Source organism: Netta rufina (genome assembly GCF_964035555.1).
Source record: "Netta rufina genome assembly, chromosome: Z".
NCBI classification, from domain to species: domain Eukaryota; kingdom Metazoa; phylum Chordata; class Aves; order Anseriformes; family Anatidae; genus Netta; species Netta rufina.
The window spans coordinates 35,670,392-35,698,242 of record NC_140126.1 but is presented as its reverse complement, the minus strand read 5'-3'; the positions used below and the strand labels follow the sequence as shown (position 1 = coordinate 35,698,242).

Below are 27,851 nucleotides of genomic sequence, written 5' to 3'. Positions count from 1 at the left end.
GGCACAGTTACCCCTGGAGGAATGCAAGAAGAGAAAAAATCTGGACAGGGTATTGGGATCATTACCTTCTCTGAGGAGCCCTCGGACAATCCTATGGGACAACCCAGAGGTTTTTCCCTACTATCTTCAACAGTGACAACAGTGACAACTTCACCCAGCCCTTCTCTGTCACTTTTAGCTCCCTCATCAAACCTAGTTTAAAGCCCTGGTAATTAGCCCAGAGAGCTTGCTGCCCAACACACTTGTGCCCCACTTGCTGAGTTGAAGTCGGTAAGCAGCCCACATACCTGGCTTCTCAAAGGGCTGCCCAAGATCAAAATACCCAAATCCTTGGTATTGTTTCGGAAGAACCAATGGAAGGTGACTGGCATAATTACTCTGTGAGGTCTGATCTCATGGCCGATATTTACAAGTCTTTTCCCAGTTGCAGTAATAAAAAAGAATAGGATGGAATATGTTGTACAGAGAACTGTCTATAGTTATGAACTTAATCGATCCATCATAGTGTTGCAAAGTGCATCTGAATTCAAGGTTTCCAATCAGATTTTGCTTCGGCAATCTTCAGAGTTCATATTGATGTAAGGATGATGCATTAGTATATTTGTTAGAATAACATTTAATGAAATTACTTTATATATATATATATATATATATTAGAAGATATATATATATATTCTAGAAGATAATGCAAATTCCTGTTTCTTGACTTGCTGCTGTTCTTGTTGCTATATCAAAACTGTTATCAACTGTAATGGCAACTCTATGTATGCATTATTTTTTTTTGCTACAGACAATAATTCTGTAAGGAATTGTTAAATGCAGGATGGAGAGAAAAACAAAATAACTGGAATATTTATATACATTGGAGGTAACCTATGTCCACATAGGGCTTACATCTTTGCCAATCAGGTCCTCCTGATTTTCAACAATCCCCCAGGGAGCTATACCAATGGTGCATATCTTCCCTCTAGATTTTGAGGCATGATCTTTTAGTGCATCTCCAACATGGCGAATGACCCCTGGAGAAAAAAAGAAAAAAAAAAGAAAAAAAAGCATAAAATAGACATTTAAAATTACTTTTTTTTTTTTTTTTTTTTTTTTTTTTTTTTTTTTGGGAACGTGTGGATGCAGTATAGAATCCCTTTTTAGGGAACTCCTATACAATTAATGCAAGCTACTTGCAACTTAACACTTGCAATTAAGTAAAGATATGAATACTTTTGTGATCTACAAAATTATTAAATGAAGTAGCAGGGAAAAAAAAAAAAGCACAGGCCATAATAATAATAATCAAATAAATATTGATAGCTTACTGTAACATGTTTATCTGTGCTTGTGTTCACACATCCACACAAACAGATATATGGTATATGTATCCTTCCCAAGCATAGGAACAAGTACAGGAATGAGAAAAATATGTAAAGTTTCTTTGTATCTGAATGTCTGAAAAAAATAATTTCACTACTCTATGTTGAACTATTCAGTCATTCTTTCCAACAAACTGTCACCTAAGGATCAGCATGAAAATAGAAATTAGTATAGAGAGAACGAATGCTTCCCAGCTCTCTTCCCTGTGCTTTCTGGTACTACTGCTTATATGCTTTAGACCAGTTTTGTTAGCATTTCAGAGGTGCAGAGGATATGTGTCATTCCTCTTTCCTTTACAGTAAATAATTTTTGACCTGGACATCAATAATATTTTATAAATAATATTATTTATGTAGCTGTATTGAGGCAGACCTGTGGATTTGCTGTGGACATTTTCTGTTATTTGGTTTCTCTGTTTGCCTCTTGTTCTGATTCTAGGAATTTCAAAATGACTGGATAGGCATTATAAGAGTTATACAACAGGTACAATTTTAGCCATATATTACCATCGTTTTAAATGAGCCATGTAAGAAAGAAACAAAGTTCTTGTGTCAAATTTCCTTCCTGTAGCATGAAAGGAAAAATAAACAACCTATTCCCAGGTATTATTTTTAAAATTATAACCCAACAATCCACATGATTTGGAGCAGAATATTTGGCTAGATTACCACCCCCTCCCCCTGAAAAAAAAAGTAAAAATCCTGCTAAGTAGGATAATCCAATTTCAGTATAGCATGAATATTCGGGAAAAAACAAAACAAAACAAAACAAAACACAACACTTGTTTATTTAACAGTTATGCTTATAATTAAGTATGTACCATTCTTGTCACATCACTGCATCACAATGCAACAGCAGTATCTCAGGATTTTTCAATTATACATTTTGTTAAGAGAAATACGATGTAAAAATTCATCATGAGCTGAACTGACTAGATACAGAAATTCTAAGTTCTCACAAGTTCACATTAAACACTGAATTTTCACCTAAACAATTTGAAAACCTAGCTTTGAGTCAATGAGATGTTTTGTTACACAATTTAAAAGGAGCAACGAAAGGTAGGTGATAACGCACAACGGCTTCTGAAGTTACGTCTATTTATAACACACAGCAACATGAATTCAATTGGTTTGACTAGGTCACTTTTGATTACAGGAAAAAAAGATATCATTTTCAACAGTAATTATATTCATTTTTTCTGTTTTGTTCATTTTGTTTTGGCATTCACAACTATGATGTTTTGAAAAATGGTATGATGCAGTCATCCATTTCCCAAACGCAAATATTATATATTTTGTTGTCATTTACAAAATTTCTGCAGTCTTATTTCCAGAGCTGGTGTGCACACTGCAGTGAATGTACAACATCTACAGTTTTCTAATATGTTTTAACATTTCTTTTTAAAATCTGCCTTTACCTTTATCATTACAACAGTACCTGCCAACAAGTCAACTTATTATCACCATAAAAGAGAGGTCAATATTTAACCTGATTTTTTTCCTTATGACACATGTGTGTATCTGTTTATCTATCTAACAGTCAATAAATTATTCCTCTTTGCTATTTATATTGCTTTTGTGAATATTGTTTAAAATTTGATATGTTTCGGAAACTAAAAAGCCCAACACTCCTTCGTATTTAAATACATATGAGTTGATCCACAGCACACTAAAATCAATGCATGATAAATTAAGAGTGATTACAATATTTTCCACAGAGAGTAAGAGGATATACTTTGTGAAATTACTAAAGCAATAAATTATAGTGTTGTTACTGCCATAAATGAGAATGACAAGAATTGACAAGTGTGTCCTGTCTCAAAACTTTTTACATTTATTTTTAGCAGAACTCTTTGATTTTCCCTTGACTCTTTCCTCCTTTCTGCCCCCTTCAGGGAGGGTAATTGGGAAGCTTATTCCAAGATTTTTTTCATCTAGGGAATTATGTTTTATAGTTTATTCCCAAAACCTACATGCTGTCTCCCAGCAGAGCAGGGCAGCTGCTGTATTGAGTTCATAGAAGGCCCATATGGTATGTTACAGATGTTCTTAACTTTGAATACAAATGGCAATATTATCTCTCTTGCTCCAGGGGTAATAGGAAAAAGTGGGTCAAGCTGTCTGCCAGAAAGGAAAAAGTGATACTTATTCACCATAATGTTTTCTATCACATCCATAAAACAGAACTTTTTTCCTTTCACACTTCAGATGGTCTTATAAGAGAAAATAAGAGGTTTTTTTTTTTTTTTTTTTTTTTTTTTTTTTCTGGATGAAATTGTTTTCCATTTTATGCAATAAGTGTTTGGCTTCTTGGGTTTCTGTTTAGTAGCCTTTCCCGGTAGCTGATTGTTTATTTCATAAAGTCTTCACTGGCAATGTACCAGTATAATTGCCTCACGGGAGGCCTTATTTTCAGTTTCCCAGTGTACTTTTCATGCTTTAGTGAACCTTTTATTCCCTGGTAGCTGCCAGACTGGTATGAACTTGCCATTTTCTTGTTTACACATAGTATAGCTAGCTATAAAATAAAACATGCAATATTATCCTGATCTGATCAGACCTATTTTTTTTTTTTTGGTCAAACTGATGAAATCTCCTAGATGACACTGTGCTTTCATTTCAATATTGCTGTTACCTGTGTTTACGCCTCCTGTGAATATCCATGCTCCAGTTGTCATAGCAGCCTTAATGAGGCCTTTCCCAAAGACTTGCTTGAGCTTTGGCTGAAGTTCAAAATTCTGAAGGCCCCCATGCACAGAGATGAGAAGTTTAGGGAGCTCAAGCTGCCACTCTTTGGTCATCAGGTGCAGAAGAAGGTCAGGCTTTGTGTCAAAAGACACACGTACATACTGCAGAAATAGCGGCAACAGTAAAGAGAAAAGGATTGTTTATACTCAGAGGTGTGTAATGCATATCACCTATGCCCAATAGATTAAAGAAAAAAGGCAACCTTCATAAAAAAAACATTAATTAATTGGTAAGTTGGTGATTTCTAAAAATGTAGAAAACTAGGCAACTATGCTTAATGGAACACTTGCAGTTCAGAGACTGGATGATTTTCCCATGCAAATACAAAATTAAGAAATTAATTAAGAAATTAAATATTCACAGCGATGTTTGATAGGTAGTTGTCTTTAATTTAAGGATGCAGAAGCTTGAGTAAAAGTTTAAATGGTCCACCAAAAACAACCCAGGTAATCAGAGTCACAATTGTGCATTTGCTTGTGTCTTATATTAAAATTAACAAAACCAAGCACTCCAAAGGTAGCCAAGAACAGAAACATGTTTGGTTCTTCAAACATACATGTGTTTAAACTGAGCAAGACCACTAAAGAGGTACTTTTCAAATGAATGAATGAATGAATGAATGAATGAGACTTACAGACTAATTTGTACAGATTCATTAATTTGCATAACAAAGTGCAGGCACCTAATATGACTTTGAAATACATTTATACATTTCAGGTTCTCAGCTCTTCTGTGCTATGTCTGCAGCATTTTGTCCAAAGGGAGAATGTGTTGAACCTGTATGAATTGTCTTACATAGGAACTGCCTTCAAATTTTCTATAGCCCCACTATATCACACACATGCCTGTCTCTTCCTGATAAGCCCTTCTATATGGGGCTCTTCTCCTCAGTCTTTCTATTGATGGTATTTGAATAGTTTCACAGTAACAGTACCAGGGCAGATGCCTGTTTTGAATTCTAGCTGCACAATATAAAAGGGTCAAAAAGAGGATAAAAATCTTCTCTATAACTTGTCAAATATGTAAGGACCACCGTAATCATATAAAATGGGTTATTGAAAGCTACCTATCTACCAAATTTATGACTGAACCAATGCATATAGTGTTATTTCAAGTTGTCAGCATAACCTTCAGTTATATAACACTGGTACCTTTGCTTTCAGCTAGAAGAATGTCCAGTTCTACCTTATTCATTGCAACATGCCAGGCAATATAATATCCACATACATCATGTAATCATTTTTTTCCCTTTTTAACATATCTAATCAGTATTTATCACCGTAAGATTGTTCTGCTTTTGTAAACAATATGACTGTTAGGTGGACTCCTTTATAGTTGACTAAGAAATAAGGCATTGATTTTTTCCAGAAAAAGTTGCTAATAGTTAGGTTTCTTTGCAGGAATGAATTGTCAAAAATAGGACAACCATTCTCAGCATTTCTGGAAGTAGAAGACCATTCTGGCAAACCATCAGAGGAAAGCAAGAGGAACATAGACAAATAGAGATGAGCAAGAACTTGTGAATCTTCCTTTGCTCCAATACATCAGTAACGTTCCCTTCAGCTGCCATGCAAATTCTTAACAGCTAATGGATGAAGAGCATACAATACTTATATTTGGCAAGAGTGTATGGTACCTTTGAGTTTCTATATGTAAACTATATTGTCAACAGCTACACATTCAATTACTTGCATGAGAGTTAAGAAAAACCTTTCATGGTACCCGATCCCACTGACCAGATGGTGAAGTTAATAATTTTGATTAAGATTCAAGGGCTGTTGAATTTTTAACAGACCAATGTTATGAGAATAATTCTTATTCCCTTTGCTCTGGACCTAGGGAGAACTGAGGCTACAAAATGCTACTGCTCATTACACTTCATTAATATAGAGACATCATCCTTCAGGGAGCTATACAAATGCTGTACTGGTCTAAGTATGGAGGTTATGTTTTAGTATCCTTGCCACCTTACATTGTTTGTAGCAGAGATAGACTGTGAGTTTTAAGCAGATTAGAAAAAGTGAATTCATATCAGTAATGGCCATACAAATTTCTCTAAAGCAGGGGACACAACATCATTCTGGCTTGCACTAAATGAAGGCACAAATAGCTTCAGATATGTATTGTGTAATCTTTAGTATCTTTTTATCCTCCAGAATATGTGACTCCGCTGTCTCTACCTTCTTAAGTCTATGTATTAATTGGTAAAAATCTCTTTCATTCTTTCCATTCATTTCCATATTGAAACCTCCGAGTTTCAATAAACATAAACCTTAAATCATATGTTAGGAACATTTTCCTGTATTTATTTGAAATTTAGATATATTATATTACAAATGGCTGCTTGTTCTTTATAATTCAGGTGAAACTCAATATTGGAGATAATAATTTATTTATTTATGAGAAAATCTAAGCAAAAGTGAATCAGAATGTTTTTTCATGTAAATTTAAATTTACATCATCATTGATGAACTTCACTGTTTTAGAATCTTTTGAGAAGAGTAATGGCACCTAAAATGATGATTTTACATCTGTGCAGCGACCTTAGTTTTAGCTTTTACAGAGGGCATTGTAATTGTGGTATGCTTTGGATTGATCTTTTACTATTTACATAACATGTTAACAAGTAAGAAAAAACCATTTATTTATTTGTTTGTTTGTTTATTTATTCATTTCTGCAGTCATTTTCAAAGCATTGATTAAATTATTAATGAACACTTTAAAAGTGGTTTTTGTCCAAATTAAAAATTCGGTCATGTAGCAGAATATTCAAATTTTGCAGTTTGTGTTTAGAAACTTAATAAGTATTTCTGCCATTCCTTAATTCTTTTGCTATAGCCTCTGGAGGCAGATTTAAAACTTAAATGTAAGCATAAGCTAAGCCTGATATAACCATCTGTCAGATGTAGAAATGACCACTTCTAATGGCAAATAATTTAATCCCTCCTTTGTGGGAATGGTGTAGAGATAGGATGCAATAATTCAGTTGCAGCCAGCAAGATAGGAAAGAAAAGTACAGTTTTGAACCAGAAAACATGATGGAAAATTTGACTGATTCAGCATAAGACCATAAGATCATCAAATTTATCATGCCCACTTGATCCCTTAACTAGTACAGAGGCTATCAGCAAGGGTGCCATTTGATACTAATACTTGTTTCATTTTTTTATCAAATGGTTTCCTAAAACATAACTGTGTTCATAACCAGTCAAACAGCTGGATGTTTCCAAGTTGAACTCCCATGCTCTATGGTAGAAATCAAAGTTACTGAGTGGTAAAAATAGTTCTCTGTTGGTCAAGCACAGCTATCTTATGAAATATATGGTGTATGACAGCAGATGACAGCATAAATGTATAAATGAGAAAGATTCAGAATAGAGGTCCATTTTGTTGTATATAAATAAAATCTCTTTGGATGATATTTTGTGATCTGGAAGGCATTTTAACATCGTTCCTTCAGTTCTCTTTGATGCAAGCAAAGAGTGGTTGAATATTTCACCTACCTCAAAAAAAAAAAAAAAAAAAAAGTCAGAGCTGCAGATAGTCCTTCAAGCTAAAGATTCATTCCTCAAAGTGTGGATGTTTTCACACTTTTTCATATAAAACAGGCTTGATCTAATTCCCACTATACTCAAGAGTAAAATTGTAACTTAGACTGAAACCAGACTGGTTCCTTAAAAGTTAATACTCTCAACAGCTGAAGGCTCCATCTAAGTCCTGCTTAAGTGGCTGGTGGAAAGGTTATCATTGACTTACAGGTTCTTTAACTAGATGTCTTTCTGTGTTACTTTCCCTTTTTCTTCATGTAGGACACCATCTTTTGAACACTGTAAAAATCCTTTGAATATTAATTTACCATAACAAAAACAATGCTTGCTGCCATTTTCATGATTTATGTGAGTTAAAGTATTATCTCTACATTTTCTCTCTAAAAACAGACAGATTTAAAAAAGTTTTTAACACAGTTTTGACAGAAATTAATAAATTTTAAAAGCAAAAATATACATTTGTGTGCTTGACTTCAATATCATTAGTAATGATAATATATAAAAAATCCAGATATTAGGAAGTCTATGTAAGAAACAAAATATGTACTTTGGACAGTCTATTGATGTGTTTTTATGATTCCATGTCATATAAGAAACATTAAGCCAAAAATACTGTAATAAATTTTATTTCTCCTACATCTGCAAAGGTTTGCTAGCTTCTTATTGTGCACATTAAATGTACTGTTAAAATGTATTTGATTAGGAGGAAGTTATTAAAAATAGAATGAAAGTGTTTAATTCATTAAAGTTCCTAAAAAAGACATTTTTTGGCTAACCTTGAGAAACCATGATCAAAATATTTTTCAGTTCAGTGAAAAGTGGTCCTTAAAAAGAGATTGAGATGGAATATAAACATACCAGTTAATGAAACAATATTATGTCTTTTTTTTTTTTCCTTCCACCATCTGTTATGTAGAAGCAGATGTTAAAATTTTAAAAATTGGTTTAGTTTGGTCATAAATTTGGTGCAAAACACATCACAGCAAGATTGCCTTAACTAGTGCACTAATTTTTTGGTTTTGAAATCATTCAGATTATTGCTTTTAATTAGAATGAAATCAGTCACATTAGTTTAGTAATTGCTCTCAGATTCAAGGTAATATATCACCAGTATATAGTTAGATGAATTCATGCATATCATTTCTTCAATGCTAAACACAAAATGATATAATGATATAAGTAGATTAAGTTTTATTAATCCTTTTTTTTTTATTATTTTTTAATTCACTGATTGCAAAAATGATTGAAAAAGATTCTGTATCTCCACATCTTTCTCTGTTCTCAGCTGTAAATGAAGAGAACTTCTTTCAGATGCCAAAATTGACAATCCATCATAAAAACAAAAACAAAAGCAAAAAACAAAAACAAAGAAACAAACAAAAAACAAAAACAAAAAAAAAACAACAATGTAAACATGAGAAGCAAAATTGTTAAATGTGTTTCTTACACAGGAGATGACATAATGGGATGAGCCACTTGGAAAGAAAATATGAAATTATTAGAGATCTAAAAAAAACCCACAAAATTATTGCAGGACCAACTGTGGTTTCACAAAGACTGAAAGAAAGGCCTCTTTAGCAACTGACACCATTTATTCTTCTTCTTTACTCATCTTCTCTGTTATATGTTTTTGCATAATCTATTGTACAATCTGTTCAAATTATTGATGTAAGTACCTTAGACCATAGACCAGTCTCATTGAAGAAAAATTAACAACTCAATTTATCGGCAAAATTCATCCCACTTGAGAAATTTTATTCTATTTGACTGCAGAATTCAAATTAATGGTACATAGAATTCTACCAACATTACATATACCTAAATGTTCTTTACTTGACTGTTTTGTTCCAATCCATGTTAACTTTTAAATTTCTTTCTTTCTCTCTCCCCCCATCCTCCCCCCCCCCCCCCCCAACTAAAGATACCATTTTTAATATTATGGTGGCAACAGATGTAATATATCACTGCATTTATAACTTGCAAGTAATGCAAAGTATATGTATATTTACCATCAAATTAATATATGTATTAATAAAATCCAATTCTGTTACTTTCAGTGGACAAAATCATTATCTGTCAGTCTTATACATACTAATCCGTTTTGTGAATTTACAGGTACTAGTTTCCCCATTGTAAATCTGAGGTTTAAGTTGTTTCTGTTAATAAATATCATCTCTTGACATGTAAATTCATGAAATATTCCATATTATTTTGAGTAGCCCTGCAGAGAGAGAGTTTTGCTTGATAGCAGGCTGAATATGAGCCTGTAGTGTGCCCTGGCAGCCAGGAGGGCCAACTGTAGCATGGAGTGCATCAAGCACGACATTGGCTGAAGAAGTGATTGTCCTGCTCTACTCTGTGTTAGTGTGGCCTCACCTCAACTACTGTGTACAGTTCTGGGCACCACAATACAAAAAGGATGTGAAACTGTTGGAGAGTGTCCAGAGGAGGACTATGAAGATGGTGAAGGGCCTAGAGGGGAATGAGGAGATCACTCAGCCTGTACAGCCTGGAAAAGAGGAGGCTGAGGGAATATGTTGTTGTGGTCTACAGCTTCCTAATGAAGAGGAGTGGAGGGAATCAGTCACACTAGCTTAGTAATTGCTCTCAGGATCAGGGTAATCTGACAGAGTCAGAAAGGGGCAGGCACTGATCTATTCTCGTTAATGACCAGCGATAGGACTGTGTCAGGCTGTGACAGGGGAGGTTCAGGATGGGTATCAGGAAGATTCTTCACCAAGAGAGTTGTCATGCACTGGAACAGGCTCCCCAGGGATGTAGTCATGGCATCAAGCCTGTCAGAGTTTAAGAAGCATTGGGACTGTGCTCTTAGTTATATGGTCTGAATTTTTGGGTAGACCTGTGTGGAGTCAGGAGCTAGACTCTAAGATCCTTATGGGTCCCTTCCAACTCGGGATATTGTATGATTCTCATTCCTTGTAGCCTTGATTCAGAAAAAAAAAATACCAAATTTGCTGTTCACATATAACAAGATAATGTTCCTGTGTTTACCATGCTTAAAAAATTTCAAGTATAGGCATCCATTTCAGGAAACAGGGTAAAATATTGGTGATAAATTTTATACCAAATTCTTCCCCCTAGTCTTTGCTTTATCTTTGTTATCTTGCCAAATTTTACACATTTATAAAATTATTCTTTTAGGCAATAGGAATAACATTAATTTACCACAAGTGTCAGGAAAAAGTCAGGTGGTATGCTATAGTTGTATTTGATATCTCGTATTTAGAAAATAAATATGTACTTTATTTTGAGAAAAGAACAAACATTTATCTATAGTATTGCCCCCTGCAGTCCATTTTTATGTTCCAGTTTCACTTCTTTTAGTTTTGATTAGGTGGTATCCAGGTATTAATTAAATAAGACTGTTGTCCAGAGTTTTTATGCACTTATTCCTTTTTCCAAGCCTTATATTTCAATATACTATAACTGTTCTTTATTCCCCTTGTCTCCTGGAAAAAAATGGTTCATTGTTTTCAGTGAGTAAAGGCTAAGTTTTCACAGAAAAATTTAGATTTGGTAAGGTTAGTTGTTTATTATGGGAAAGACCTTGTATCTAGTAAATTCAGAGACAAGAGTTTAATTTTCTTTTAATAAAACTGCAACGACTAGTTAGTCCCCTAACCTCCTTGACCGTTTGGTATTGGAAATAAGACCATTAAGAAACCTTCATACTCTTTTCAGTGACAAACACATAACATTATAGCAAATTTCTTTATATTTTTGTTAAAAAATGTGTCATTAAGGTTTTGAAAACCTCCTTATTTGGGCCTTGATCATATGGAAGGTGTTTTTCTCACTGATGGTAACCAAGTGGAACACCCTTTCAGAGATTTTTAGTGAGTAGCTTATTTTGAAACACTTTTCTCACTAGCAAGATGATTGAATTTGAAGATGATTGAAGGTTTTATAGACATATCTAATTCATTAAGAATTTTTTGTTTCCATGTTTCAGGTGAGATTTAATGACTATGACTAGATGACAGATGCAGCTATCTTTCTGTTTCTAGTATTGTCAAAATAAATCCAGAGTTTTTCTAGAAATAAATGTTTCTTCTATATTTGTCCTTGACTTGTCACTTATTTAGATATCTGAGATTCTTAACCTTTTTTTGTCTTCTACTTTTTAAATTATTCAGGGCTTAGTTTTGTTTGTTTCAAGTCCTGACTGTGCTCTGTGACAAGATTTTTCTATTCATGTCGACTTTGACTTTTGTCTCTACAGTTTCACTTTTACTATACTACTTTCAACACATGGCATACACTCTGGAAAATCTACTCTCTTATGGCATTGTTCCCAAGACACCAGAATCCCAAAGGAGGCCAGAAATCCTGTAGCACAATTAATATCATCTGCTTCTTTAAACTCTTAAACAGTTCAGAACTCTCCAAGATGACTTTTGCCTAGGCAAGACAGTTTATTGTTTTAAAGAACTCTCCAAGGACGTCACTCAAACAGCTCTAGTAATTATTGTATATCATAAAGGCAGATTTAAATCAAAGTAACCATATATAGCTAATTACATGATGGTTACTACATCTCTGAGTCTTAATTTTTGTGAAAATTATTCTGTTTTGTTCCCACTCCTTGGGAAGTTATCAACAGCATGGTTTACTTCACTTGGATTCTGAGGGAGGTGTCAATTTATTCACACTAAACAAACTTTATTTACTGAATCAGATTCTCTCACTAGCAATGGCCTTGCAGATTTTTAGGTGATTGGTTATTAACTGAACATAAGGCATCTGTGATGTTTGGAGAGAGATGACCTATTTTGAATGACACTCTTTCTGGGGGCAATGGTGTTTTCTAGTTTCTACCATCAGAATACATCTACCAGGGTGAACAGTACCATCCACTCAAGTAATATTTCCATCTCCACCCCCCCAAAAAATGCATCTGAGGAAACTATCTGGCTCTTGGTAGAGCAGTATTGAGCTCTTCATCATCACTAATCCATCTAGTGCTGCAATAACTCTGAGAATCTTGCATGGAAGTACTTAGGCAAAGAAGATTGCCCTGGGCTGCTGGGCAGGTTATTCTGCAGAACATCTGGGGGTTCTGTGTTTGCCCTCACTCACAGCTGCGCACAGCAATCTCTTGGCCACAGTATACTAGGTATATACTCATCTTTCATTTTCCTACTGCCAGGTTTTGCAGTTTAGATATAGCCAGAGAGATTCTTCCTTTCCTACAATGCTATGTAGAAACCCACAGGTTAACGTGGACACTGGAAATATCTGAGTTAGTGGAGAAATATATTCAGATTAGTATACTTTGGTATCTCTCCATAACACTGCATTATGACTAAATGACTTGCTCAAGGAAATCCACGGCAGAACAGGGATTTCCCAGTTCTTAACTTAAACACTTAGTGTGCTTCTTATTTCAGTAAAACATAAACAAGTAAGTCTAACTGGTCTATCCTCCAACATATATCTAAAGGAATATTAAAAAAAAAATAAAAATTGGTCTATTTCAAATTTGTCTGCCTAACAGACATACGCCAGCAATGGGAAACCATAGATGAATTCTAAAGTTGTTCAGAAAAAGATAGATGGATCGTCATTGGTAGAAAATCATGATGGTGGTAGATTGGCATATTTTTGGTTATAAAGGTTGCCTCTTTCATGCTCTCTAGCTCTTAAAATTCCCTCTCTTCACTGCCATTATTGGCACATAATACATAAAAACAGATAGCATGGCTTTATGCTAAATAATACTTAAAAATGATATTAAAAATTCTTTTATTTATGAATGTCTTTTTTTTTTTTTTTTTTTTTTTTGAGATAGCAGCGTTATTTATCTAAGAGAAAAACGTGGTTACCATGGCTTTATTGGAGTGGCCTCCTCCTTGGAACTCAATAGTTCCAAAAGCATCTGTCGGGCTGAGCTGTGTGTGCTTGCTGATGGACCACTTCTCTGACTGGATGTCATTGCGAGTAAGCCTGCTTTCATTTTTCTCATTCTGGATAATGGAGATACTTGGAGTCAGTCCAACATGTTGACCTATTAGACGCCCACAGCAACACCTATGACATTAAACAAGCAGAAAAATTGTGTAACATGTACAAAAATTGTGTAACTTACAAAACTAATAGGAAAACAAGCTATAATAAATTGCCTACAAGTCTTCCCCATTCCCTTCCCTCTCTTCCCTCACTGCCAAAACCTTTCAATTCTGCTGAGCATGTAACCAAAGCCTCTATTTTTGGAAGAAACATAATATAGATATTACCTTTTCATTCTATGATTTTGTTTTCTTTGGGCTATCTATATTTCAATAAAATCATTGCTTTGCTTTAAATATGTACAAAATGAAATTAAAAATAGTTTTCTACATTCTCAGATAACATCAGATCAATAATCAGCTATTGAACTGACCACAAGACATTCTAAATCGGTAGTTTACTGCAATTTTTTTTTTTTTTTTTGTGTTTTGGTTTTGAGAGTATTGTGTATCATGCATCTAATTAATTTAGGTAAATATTTGAAGATCCAAAACTTTCACTAAGATGAGAAAATTAAAGAGAGACCTTTAATACTAGACACTAGAGACCTTTAATACTTCTTTTTTGGTGGAATATGTTTTGAAATGTACTCATGGTACTCATGGGCATCCAGCTCTCCGTATGTAATTCAACCACCTTCTTCTGTACAGCTTTACAAATTATTTTGATCTCTATAAGTACATATAAACGCACATATATAAGATATTTACTTGTAATTGATTTCATTTTCATACAAGTTACATGCAATTACCTATGGGGGTCTTTGGTGCTGGGTATGATATGAACACATTCTCTCTTGTAAAAAGCTCTTTCTATCCATGATTTCTGTGCCTAAAAAAAAAAAAAAAAAAAAGAGAGAGAGGGAAAATACCTTAAGCTCTGTTTGCTTCTTCTTAAATACAACTTACAGTACATCTGAAGGCAAACTTCAAATGCAAACGAAAACTTCACTGACTCTACGGATATGCAGTGCCCATGCTGTATAGAGTAAACATTTTCCATTGGAACTGTTAGGGCTAAGCATCCAAGAGAAGGTCTTAAATTTGTTTTCATATTCACTAGTCAGTTGACTTTGATGCTGTGAACTATGTTCTCATAACAGCACATTGGAGAAAAACTTTCAAACTTTAAATTACCATAGTTCTCTTACACAGCAGAGGAGAAACTCACTTGTTAAAAATACTTAAAAAAAATAATAATCATACAATTAAATCGGTTCAAATTAAACAACAAGACAGAAACAAAAAACAACCAACCAAACAATGAAACCTCAAGAACTAGAGAAAATATAGAAGGAAGATTCATAACACCATGATTCCACTGAATTTTTTTGTTTAGGCACTGATAATTATGTTTAACATGGAGCTAGAAAATACTTCTGTACAAGAAAATAATAATGAAAAAAAAAATCTTTGATACATTAAGAACTAGATGACTAGTTGATGTAAACTCTGAAACTGAGTTCCATGAAATTATGTCATTTGTCATGATCTTGTCCCAGATAGTCTCAGGAAATCATGTAATTTCTCAATTTCCCTTGGCAAAGTCTATATTACTGGGCAAAAAGGAGATTTATTTTTTTTATTTTGTATGTAGTTTGGGAAAAAACAAATTTACAAAAGAAACAAACTAAACCAGCCAAAGTATAACAACCACAACCCCCCCCTCCCCCCAAAACAAACAAACAAACAAACAAACAAACAAACACAAAACAACAACAACAACAAAAGAGAAAACTTCAGAATCCATGTTTTAAATCCATGTTTTAAATAATCTAGCCAGTGCAATATGAATTCTGGGAAAGTATCTAAAACATTCCCCCAAACAGAATTAAATTGTTCCATTTACTAAGGAGTTGAGTTGAAATTTTCCCTTAAAAATGTATTACAAATGGATAAAAAATATATATATATGTTTGATTCCACAGCATAAATGGAACTATAAGAACTACGAAAAGCTACTGTTAAGTAATGTGAAATGGACTTTAGGTAGTTTAAATGAAATCTGAGCACCTTGTATTCACAGAAAGATAAAACATGAAATTATCTTTGTATAATTCCCTATCTGCTACCTAATGTCACCTTTTGTCAGCTAAATCAACATCATCTTATTTTTAAAGACAGAAGCATATATTTCTGGGACTTTTGGAAATCATTGTGAACTTTGAAAATTTATTGAGTCAGCATCACTAGAATAAAGTACCAAAATAACAATTTCCAACTACATTCCTTACACCTTACTCACAAATCGAAAAGCTGATCTTTCACCTTCTTCACAGAACATAATTCCTTTTGGGAATTAATGGTCACTGATGTTTCATAACAATATTTTATCTTTGCTTATTTTATGCTTTGCTTGTATTTTTAATTGTAAAAGTCTGCCAGAGTTCATGTTCTGCAGACACCCTGACAAGACTCTTACAGTCAGGGAAACAAGCTTATTAAAAATATTAAATAGATCTGTATTTGAAAGTTGTTCCTTACTATGTAGAAAATAGAAAGTTAATCTAATACAGTGTCGTGGTTTAACCCGGCTGGCAGCTAAATACCACGCAGCCGTTCGCTCACCCTCCCCCCTCCCTCTCTGGGACGGGGGAAGAGAAATGGAAAGTGAAGCCCGTGAGTTGAGATAAAGACAGTTTAATAAGACAGGAAAATAATAATAACAAAATAATAATAACAATAATAACAATAATGTTACAATGGTGATAATAGGAAAGTAATAATAATATGTACAAACAAGTGATGCACAATGCAATTGCTCACCACCCGCTGACCGATGCCCAGCCTAACCCCGAGCAGTCCGGCCCCCACCCCCCCCCCGGCTAGCCACCCCTATATATTGTTTAGCATGACGTCAGATGGTATGGAATACCCCTTTGGCTAGTTTGGGTCACCTGTCCTGGGTCTGTCCCCTCCCAGCTCTTACTGCACCCCCAGCCTGCCTGTTGGCAGGACAGAGCAAAAGGCTGAGATGTCCTTGGCTTGGTATAAGCACTGCTCTGCAACAATTAAAACATCGGGGTGTTATCAGCACTCTTCTCATCCTAAGCCAAAACACAGCATTCCACCAGCTACTAGGAAGAAAATTAATTCTGTTCTAACTGAAACCAGGACATACAGAATGTGGGACATTTTATTTATTTATTTATTTATTTATTCATGTTTACGCTAAGGAAATTTATATTGGGATTCTGAAAAAAGCTAAATAAGGTGTAATATGCACAGAGGGGATAACCTTGAACTTCTAACTTATTATAACTTTTTAATGTTTATAAGCCTTATATACAGGCATTAATAATCACAATCATCATCACAACATTACATAATATAGAATAAAATCAGCTTAAAAGACCAGTGTACCATTGAGTAGTTTCTCAATTTGTCAAAGAAAGCCTTTTAAAAATCTGTCTAGATTTCTCAAGTCATTCAGCATGGGCATTATGAACTTCACTTGACCCTCTTATCGCAGACATTTGAAGCAAAAATACGTGGGAAAGTTAGGGCAACACTTGTGGAGTGTTGCAGAGAAAGAAAAGGAGTTACAACTATTATTCAAGTACTGCAATACTAACATTTGAAATTACATACTTTACAGTATAGACTATACATTCTAGAAATTTCATGTACTTTGAGTTCCAAGAGTACAAAAGTTTCCTATATTGCCTTAAGAGGTACATTGAACAAGAACCTGCATCTTTATGAATACCTTTTATTGTATATATAAAATAATTTTTTGAAACCACACGTCCCCCCCAAAAAACACAAAAATTTCAGTTTTTTTTCTTTGTTGTTTGTTTTCGAAATAACTACTATGTTTATAACATCTTCTGTTTTCTGTAAAAGAGTGAAAAACTTTTTGATGCTAACTTTTCTTATTTGGTATCAAAAATCGACTCTTAGTGCAGAAATTCCATATGATATGAGTCTCATTCCTTTTGTGATAGATCACTAAAGAGTATCCATTATTAAATATATACCTTTCAAATACTTATCTGCAAACAATTTACCTTGTTAAATTTACTAGCTAGATAGATCTAATGTATCTTTTCTAAAGATAGCCAGTAACTCAATTTCTAAACAACCAAATCCAGTATTAACATTTTTTTTTCAGTGAATATATACAAACATGCTATTGAAAAAAAAAAACACACCTAAAATTTGTTATTGTACTCTTTTTCATACTCTCTTCTCTCGTAGAAAAGGAATCCAGCTATGCTAGAAGTGATAATAAATTACAACAGAATCTTCATCATACTTCTTCAAATACAAAATTGAAAAGTAACAACCTGTTTTAAAAAGTTTTTTATTCAAATTACTAAAAATAAAAAAAAAAATAAATTCTGGATTGTAGGTCTTAAACAATATGACATCCTACCTGACCCATAAATAACACCAATGATTTATAGCACTATGATTTAGTCATTTCGTAGTTCTTACAGAGAAAAAAGAAAACATCTGTTTTCACTGCCTCATGCTGGTTATAAAGATCATTTGTAATAAAATGCAAGGTTCAGAGGTAAAGTAATTATAATTACGTTACTTGCAGTAGTGTCTTCATAGCAGAATTAGAATAACTTGTTGAAATTATCACTATTAAACTCTTACTTAACATATGAATTTATAAAGTAGTAAATAGTTTGGAAAAATATTTTCAAAAATAGCAGAGCAAGAAGCTTATCTTCTCTTTTTGTTGTTTCACAAATTCTCCTTCAACGTTAATTCATAAAACAATTTAACATCCATAGTGAGCTCTTAAAGTACATGCCATTATTGATGCTTGAATATAGTTTAGTCTTAGCTTGGATCTCTCAATTAAATACCTCTGTTAGCTGCATGCAAAATCCCGCCAAGACCATTTTTGCCCCCTCTTCTTTACCTGATCATTAAACTTGGTGTTTAAGTCTATCCTGGAGCAAACTCTGCTGTCCACATTACGCTGCTGCTGGTCATTGCTAACAACACATTTATGACCACTCCCTGAACAGGGCAGTCAGCCCATCTGTAGTGCAGGGATGGGAGCATGAGCAGAGTCCTTGTTGCTTGGAATGTGCTGCCACAGGATTAGCCTCATTAAGGGTCCAGTGGACATGCTTCCATAACCCCTGAATGCCCCTTGATGTGAGCATCTGATCTGACGCCAAAAGAAAAACAAATCCCCTGAGAGCTTGGTTTTGACTGGCACAAGCAGTGACAGGCTTTTTTCCCCCTCCTCATTCCCTCTCAGAAAGCAAGCTTGTGAAAGTGTGATAAGGTGCTCTGAATCCTTAAAGTTCAATCCATGAAAACAAATCCTTCAAAAGAAACAGTGTATTAAGCTAGAAAGAACCTGAGCACACTAGAGAGATTGTTAATCTCCGAAGAATGAAACCAGTGTGTTTATTGGGTAACTGTGGGAAATCTATACACAGCTGAAATATGTTACAATTAATCAACAATGACATTTTTCCAGAGAAGCTGCGGTTTATCACTGTTTCTCACCACAGTTGCCGAATTGTAATGAAAGTTTTTGTAATTGTAATTGTAAGTTTTCAGAAAATTATAAGTATATTTTTTTTTTGTCTTACTGAGAAAAGTAACTGCATTATTTTCAGCTTAATTAAAAGTTAGTAATTTGAAATACACCTAGAATGTTTACAAAGTCAGAGATTAATTCTTTACCATATGCATGTGATATCAACTCCAAGAACGAGTTTCATATGAACAACAGTTAGTTTTTTAGTACATACCAATTATATCTTTTGAATGCATGAGTTATTTCAGGCTTAAAAAAAAAAAAAAAAAAAAAAAAGTCAACATTTTTTACTCTCTTTTCCACCCTAAATTTGGATTAATTCCTCTCTAATCCTATACATGCATACATACCCTCCTTCTCTTTTCAATGAGGTTGCCATCTAACACCTGAAAAATATGCTGTCTTCCTATTACATTGATAGATACAAGCATTAAACAATCCTACATGTCCAGATCTGCTGGACATCTACCAGATGCACATGCATCAAATTCTAAACTTCTTGTATTGTCATGCATGTTGAGAAGCTTCTGCAAGGCTGACTAATCTTTGAGATTTTTGGATATATATACATGGATATTTGTACACATTCTGTTCCAACAAAACTATCATCTGTGAGATCTGTTAACCACACAGTTTAAACCAACAGAGAATGAAGTGTTTCCAAGCACATCCTGGAAGATTAGCACAGATTCAGATGGTTTTTGCAGGATGCAAAGGCAGACAAAGTTGCAGTGTCAAGAAGAGAGCTAGTAAGCAGCTCAGAAAGGTAAAGAATGCATCTAGGAATTTGGCAGAAAAAGATTGCTTTCATTTTTACACGAGAGATTTTGGTTTGATTGGGATGGTAGACAAAACATGAGGGAAGGAAAGAAAAAAAATGAATAAAATTGAATAAAAACAAAAATCTGACTTTGAAGTGAAATGTCTGTACATTTGACAAGATTCTGTAAGTCATTCCAGGATTTAGGTTTCAGCTTGTAGTGTAGCTGGGGCAAAAGCCACATCTTTATTCCTTTTTAGAAATCAACACAAGCAACAATGGCTATACTCATTTGCATATGTCACCCAATGGTTGTTTTAGAGTTGTGTTTTTGGGACTTAGTATAAACAATTGAAGCTATGGGAAACTACAGCTGTCTTTGCTGTAGTATATTTGAACATACTTTAAATTTGTAATCCTCTTTGGAGATGAAAATACCCATAGCATAGATAAACATATATTGAGTGGTAAAGATAAAAACAATAAGCAAAGATTTTTAGAAAATGGATGTTTTATGTTTATATGTTAATAAGTGTTTATATAAATTTTATTTTATGTTTATATGTTATGTTTATATGTTAATATATGTTTTGGATTTTTTTTTTTTTTCTCTCTACAGCACAATCTGCAGGTGCTTTTCGAGAGGTGGATGCTGTACATTCGATCCTACAAACTTACACGTTATTAACATTTTCAACCCAGATCACTATTAATGAAACAAACTCTGAGGCAGTAGATAGCAATGAAATAAGTACTGATGCAGGAGAAGAACAAATATTAAAAATGAACGAAGAAAAAAAATCAATAAAATAAATTCTGGTAGATTTTAACATGTAATATAGCTGAAAGGCTTAACAGCTGACCTCAACATTAAAGACATTTTAAAAAAGAGCACCAAGAATGACAAATTTAGAATCCTTCAATTTTTGTGGTAGACCAGAGATGGAGGAAGTTCTAATCTTCTGATTCTCAACTTTCTTAAATTTCAACAAGCAACCAGATTATAAAACAGGTTCATCACAAGAGACTTGTGATGGAGACGTGAAAAGGTAGCTTTTCTCTACCTTTCTGTGGCGTAGAGCAACTGGTCAGGCAATGGAATATTACTGAAGAAAATTACAGATAGGATTTGCAGGAACATCTGGTGACTGAACAACATCAGTGCTATTGCAATTTGAGTGGATTAGTTTACTTTAATCAAAAGGGCACTTTTGGAAATCCAACTGCCTCTAAGTGAGGACCTTATTATCAGTAAACTTTTGTAGTTAGATTAGTACAAAGGATGACAATGCTTCAATATAATGTTGTTACTTGCTGTGCTTGAGGCAAATTTCTATCCCCCATTTCAGTGTTGTCCAGTTATAAACATTATAAGAAGTTTTACACCTAGCTTGAAGCATTAGGATTTTACCTTAAGGACATTAAGCTAATTAGATCATTAGAGCATCCAAAAATGTTTCAGTTTCTAACAGGTTTTTATCACCAGTGGCATCTTAGAGGCTGTCCATCAGGTCTTTACCCACTATAGTTTAATTTTTTTTTAATTTTTACTATATACTTATTTTTACTTCTGATTCCATAAACATTTTATCACTAGAGCTGTTTTAAGAACATTGTTGAATAGTCTTGAAAATCAAACTGTCTTAAGGACAGATTAGGAAGTCACAGAATGCAGCCATTCATTAATACAAGACATTATAGAATTTCTCTACTGTCGTTATTTACCAGATGTAAATTCAAATACTGTACGTAGGTGAAACAGAGTAATTCTAAAACAATCAGAAACTACTTTTTTTTTTTTTTTATCAATAATATATAATTTTAAACATTCCATCTGACATTCTTCTTAAAATAATTTAACGGAAAAGAAAATTGTACATCTATGCAAGGGCAACTATGCCAATATGTATCTGTGCTTTATATATTTTCAAAATATTTTATATACTAAGTATAAATGGCCACCATTATTATCATGGTATTGCTAAATAATTGGAAAGATTAATGGATGTTTCAAAAAGAATCAGGGAGAATGATTAGGTCCAAGAATTGGTATAAACATACTGGCTCCAACAAATTTCCTCAAAATCAGTAGGAATTCAAGGGGAAGATTTTAGAGATAAAAGCTGATTAAAATGAAAGGTATGTTGTAAAGAATACTTTTAAAAAGCCCCTTTATTTCCTTCTTATGGGTACTGGCACATGGCAGAAGAATTAAGCCTAATGACTTCATTTATGATGTTTCTTTGGTAAACTATTGTTGTGGTTTAACCCAGCCAGCAGCTCAGCAACACACAGAAGTTTGTTCACCCTCCCCCCTACCTCTCTGGGATGGGGCAGAGAATCAGAAGAGGCCTGTTTGTTGAGATAGAGACAGTTTATTAGGACAGAAAAGAAAAGAAGAAAAATAAATACTACTACTACTAACAATGTGTACAAACTAGTGATGCACAATGCAATTGCTCACTGCTGACTAATGCCCAGCCTATCCCCAAGCAGATGATCTCCCCACTCCACCCAGCCACTCCTATATATTGTTCAGCATGATGTCAGATGGTATGGAATACTCCTTTGGACAGTTTGAATCAGCTGTCCTGGGTCTGTCCCCTACCAGCTCCTGCTGCACTCCCAGCCTGTCTGCTTGCAGGACAGCATGAGAAACTGAAAAGTCTTTGGCACTGCTCTGCAGCAATTAAAATATCAGCATATTATCAACTTTATTTTCATCCTAAATACCAAACACAGCACCCTACCAGCTACTAGGAGGAAAATTAACTCTATCCTAGCTGAAACCAGGACAGCTATTTAAGTTTTTACTAAATTTATCATCAGGTTATAATTATTTAAAGAAGAAAATAATTTTTGTGAGCATTAACAGCCCTACTTGATCAAATGATAGGTTCATCTGTTGTGTCACTTGTCAGTGCCATAAACAGGTACTAGGGAAAAGGAAAAACAAGGCAAAGATACATAATACTTTTTTTTGTAATAATCTTTCAGCTTGCAACTATTTTTTTTTGCTTATGGACTTCCTGCATTGTTGTGATTTCTGTGTTCTGTATTGCTTTGTAGGCTTTTCTCCACAAAATAATATTCTGATTTCATGTAGGTTTTCAACGTCCATAACATCCTTCTCCCTGCTGCAGGTGGAACCATTTCCTTCTTTTTGCTTTGAATGTGACTCATGGTTCCTCACACTGTTTCTATGTTGAGAATGGTATTGCAGAGTCAATGTCCATGCAGACTGATGATGGAGTTCAGGATCTTACAAGGAGGAAGCAAGGCAAAAAATAGGATCACAGTCCTGTACTTCAGGAGAGCAAATTTTGGCCTCTTCTTGGACTTGCTTGGAGTAATCGCATGGATTAAGGTCCCAGAAGGAAGAGGGGTCCAGGAGAGCTGGTCAGTATTCAAGCATCACTTCCTCCTAGCTCAAGATCAGTGTAATCCCTTATAGTAAGAAGACAAGCAAAAGAGGAAGGGCACTTGCATGAATGAGCAAGGAGTTTCTGGCAAAACTTAAACAGAATGAAGAAGTACACAGAATGTGGACAAAGAGACGGGCCACTTGGGTGGAATAGAGGGACATTAACAGAGTATTCAGAGATGTGACAAGGGAGATCAAAACCCATTTGGAATTCAATCTGCCGAGGGATGTCAAGGACAAGAAGAAAGTCTCCTTCAAATATATCAATGATAAAAGGAACACAAGGGGAAATTTGGGCCTGCTCTTGAGTGGGGTGGGTGCCCTGGTAACAAAGGATACAGAGAAGACAGCATTACTGAATGCCTTCTTTGCTTCAGTCTTCACCACTAAGACCAGTCCTCAGGAATCTCAGACCCTAGAGACAAGAGAAGATGTCTGAAGAAAGAAGGACTTTTTTTTTCGTTGAAGAGGATCAAGTTAGAGATCATTTAGGCAAACCTGACACCCACAAATCATAGAATTATGGAATCATTAAGGTTGGAAAAGGCCTTCAGGATCATCTGGTCCAACCATACCCCTACCACCAATATCACCCACTAGACAATGTCCTTAGGCATTATGTCCAACATTTCCTCAAACACTCCCAGGGATGGCAATGCCACCACTTCTAGGCAACCCTTTCCAATGCCTGACTACTGTATTTGAGAAGAAATGTCTTCTAATTTCTAACTTAAACCTCTCCTAGTTCGACTTGAGATCATTCCCTCTAGTCCTATTATTGGTTTTCTGTGAGAAGAGGCCAACACACAGCTCCCCACAACTTCCTTTCAGGTAGAGAGCAACAAGGTCTCCCCTGAGCCTTCTCTTCTCCAGACTAAACAACCCCAGTTCCTTCAGCTGCTCCTCATAAGACTTGTGTTCCAGGCCTTTCACCAGTTTCATAGATGGGATGCACCCATGAGTACTGAGGGACCTGGTGAATTATTATTGCTGGGCCACTCTTCATCATCTTTGAAAGGTCATGGAGAACAGGAGAGGTGCCTGAGGACTGGAAGAAAGCCAATATCATGCCAATCTTCAAAAAAGGCAAGAAGGAGGACCCAGGCAACTACAGGCCAGTCAGCCTCACCTCCATCCCTGGAAAGGTGATGGAACAGCTCATCCTGGAGGTCATCTCCAAATACGTGGAGGATAAGAAGGTTGTCAGGAGTAGTCAGCATAGATTCACCAAGGGGAAACCATATTTAAGAAATCTTATAGCCTTCCATGATGACTGGCTAGGTAGATGAGGGTGGAGCTGAATGGATGAGTGAGTGTTGTCTACCTTGACTTCAGCAAGGCTTCTACATCCACAGTCTTCCATAACATTCCATAACTTTCTCATAGGCAAGCTCAGGAAGTACAGGGTAGATGAGTGGACAGTGGTGTCGACTTAAAGCTGGATGGGTGGCAGAGGTCAGAGAGTTGTGCTTAGTGGCACTGTCTAGTTGGAGGCCTCTAACTAGAGGTGTTCCCCAAGGGTCAGTGCTGTGTCAAGTCTTGTTCAACTTATTCATCAACGACCTGGAGGCTAGAATAGAGTGCACCCTCAGCAAGTTTGCTGATGACAAAACTGGGATGAGATGAGTGGCTAATATGCCACAGGACTGTGCTGCCGTTTAGAGGGACCTGGACAGGCTGGAGAGTTGGGCGGTGAGGAACCTCATGAAGTTCAACAAAGGCAAATGCAGACTGCTGCACCTGGAGAGGAACAACCCCATGCACAAGTAGAGGCTTGGGGCTGACCTGCTGGAAAGCACCTCTGTGGAGAAGGACCTGTGAGTCCTGGCAGCCAACAGGTTAACCATGAGTCAGCAATGTGCCCTTGTGGGAAGTGAAAAACACCAGTGGTATCCTGGGTTGCATTTGGAAGAGTGCCAATGAGGAGAGGCTAATAGAGCCAGGCCTGTTAAGCTTGGAGAAGTCTGAGAGAGGATCTTATCAATATCCATAAAATCTGAAGGGAGAGTGTCAAGAGAACTGGGCCAGACTCTTTTCAGTGGTGCCCAATACAAGAGGCAATGGGCACAAACTGAAATATAGGAAGCTCCATCTGAATATAAGGAGACGATTCTTTACCATGAGGGTGACAGAGCTGGAAAAAAATGCCCAGAGAGGCTGTGAAGTCTCCTTCTCTGGAAATATTTAAAACCCATCTGGATGCAGTCCTGTGCAATGTGCTGTAAGTGTCCCTGACTGGCAGGGGATCTGGAACAAATGATCTCCATCAGTTCCTCCCAAGCTCAACCATTCTGTGATTCTGTGATCTTCACATCTACATGTCAGTCATGATTTTCAAGATAACTTATTATTATTATTAATATATATATATATATATATTTCCCAGATGAAGTATTTGCCAAATTTTCATTTCACTGAAACTATTTGTTTCAGTCCTTTTTGTTTATTGTCCTTGCTGCCATTTTCCAACCTTTTTACTCTTCACTTTTTTCTTCTGAGAGGAACCAGACTTGTGCAATGCTGAACTACAGACCGGTAATGTTGCAATCACTGTTTTGTTATCCACTCCTTTCCAAATAATTTAAATAATTCCTATTAAAAATTATATGTTTTTATTGACCACTACTGTAAGCATTGAGTTAACGCTTTCACAAAAGTATCTAAGATACTAAAAGTATCTACTAAAAGTATCTACTATAATAACTACTATAAAAATCAAGTAATTTTAACCAAAATCCAACAGAACAGAAGTATACCTATATGCAACTCTAATTTCTAATTAAACACAGCCTAAAAAGTCATTATGAAACTTTATATCACAGATGTGTGTAGGTATACATACATAACTAGAAAGTGAGCAGAAAATGCAGAAAATATTTTTCTGCCATTCAACACTGCCAGACTATTTATCTTTTAAATCACTAAGCTTGATTTTATCTTCTAAAAAAAGTGTAACACTATTCCTTCTCAAATTAAGGAAAGAAAATAACTACACTAAGAGAGATCTCATTGCTTTCTAATGAATAATCAGATTAAAATGTACGTGTAGGAGTTTTGTGCTGAATTTTTGTGCTGGGACCCTTCTAATTTTCATCTGAACTATTTGATTTCTGAACTGCTCATTCTACATCACAAATGCCTGAAAGCTATAGCATTGTTAGTTCTTTCAGATTTAAAGATTGATGTGGTTTTGGTAGCCACTGTGTGGGTGTTGACTTAAAGAAACAGTTAAAATTAAATTACACATAATTGTATAAAACGACTTGACAGAATGGGGATTCCAGATGTTCTACAAGCCTAAATATTTAAATGGACTAATGATATGCTACTGTTCACAATTCATCTCATTTTCCATCCCTACAGCTATTTGAAAATCCCTCCTGAGTTCCTGCATAATGTGGTCCTACAGAAACCCTTTGCTAAGAGCATCTTGGTGCAGATACTGGTTTCACCACACTCCAGCCTTCCTTCAGACACCATTTTTGAGAAATGGAATAGGAGAAGAGCAAATTAACAAGAGCAAGTTAACAAGGGGAAGATCCCTTTAGTTCAAGAGGTGAAGAATTCAGTCCGAAACACCCTGAAGACAAAACATCCAGAAAGCAAAACAACCTTCCAGGTTGGGCAACATCCTTTTCTCTCTCTATGGATTTCTGTGCTTCCTCACCGGCTTCCCTTCTCTTCTGGAGACTACATACAGGTATCCCCTACAGCTCATCATTTTTGAAAACACCTTCATTCACCAAAACAAGGGCAAATGTGTTACTGCCTCCCCTGTTGATTAATTTTCCTTTGCACATCATGAATGGATAGAGAGAATCCCCATGTAGAGAGACTTGGGACTACTAGTGAATGAAAATCATAGAATCGTGGAATCATAGAATCATAGAATATCCTGAGTTGGAAGGGACCCATAAGGATCATCAAGTCAAAATCCTGGCACCACATAGGTCTACCCAAAAGTTTAGACCATGTGATTAAGTGCACAGTCCAATCACTTTTTAAATTCCGAGAGGCTTAGTGAAGTGACTACTTCACTGGGGAGCCTGTTCCAGTGTGTGACCACCCTCTTGGTGAAGAACCTCTTCCTAAAGTTCAGCCTACACCAGCTTCATACCATTCCTGTGAGTCCTATCACTGGTGTTTACAGAGAATAGGTCACCTGCCTCTCCACTCCCTCTAGCGAGGAAGTTGTAGACCACGATGAGGTCCCCCCTCAGCCTCCTCTTCTCCAGGCTGAACAGGTCCAGTGACCTCAGCTGCTTCTCAGATGTCTTTCCATCTAGGCTCTTCACCATCTTCGTCGCAGCTCAACATGAGTCAGCAATGTGCATTTGCAGCCCAGAAAACCAACTATATCCTGAACAACGTTAAAATGTGTGGCCAGCAGGTTGAGAGAGGTGATTGTCCCCCCCACTCTGCTCTCGTGAGAGAACAACCTGGCCTAGAAGAAGGTGTCC

General features: G+C 35.5%; 1 protein-coding gene across 1 annotated transcript in view; it reads right to left on the bottom strand.

The window, feature by feature from the left end:
* TRPM3 (transient receptor potential cation channel subfamily M member 3) overlaps positions 1–27,851 on the bottom strand; it is a gene marked incomplete at both ends in the record, with an annotated part of 350,930 nt that overhangs the window by 48,653 nt on the left and 274,426 nt on the right. The window contains 4 exons of the mRNA XM_084305567.1: positions 895–1,019; positions 4,003–4,216; positions 13,510–13,714; positions 14,445–14,524. Coding sequence (XP_084161693.1) covers positions 895–1,019; positions 4,003–4,216; positions 13,510–13,714; positions 14,445–14,524 — 624 coding nt within the window. The remainder of the gene's footprint in view (positions 1–894; positions 1,020–4,002; positions 4,217–13,509; positions 13,715–14,444; positions 14,525–27,851) is intronic.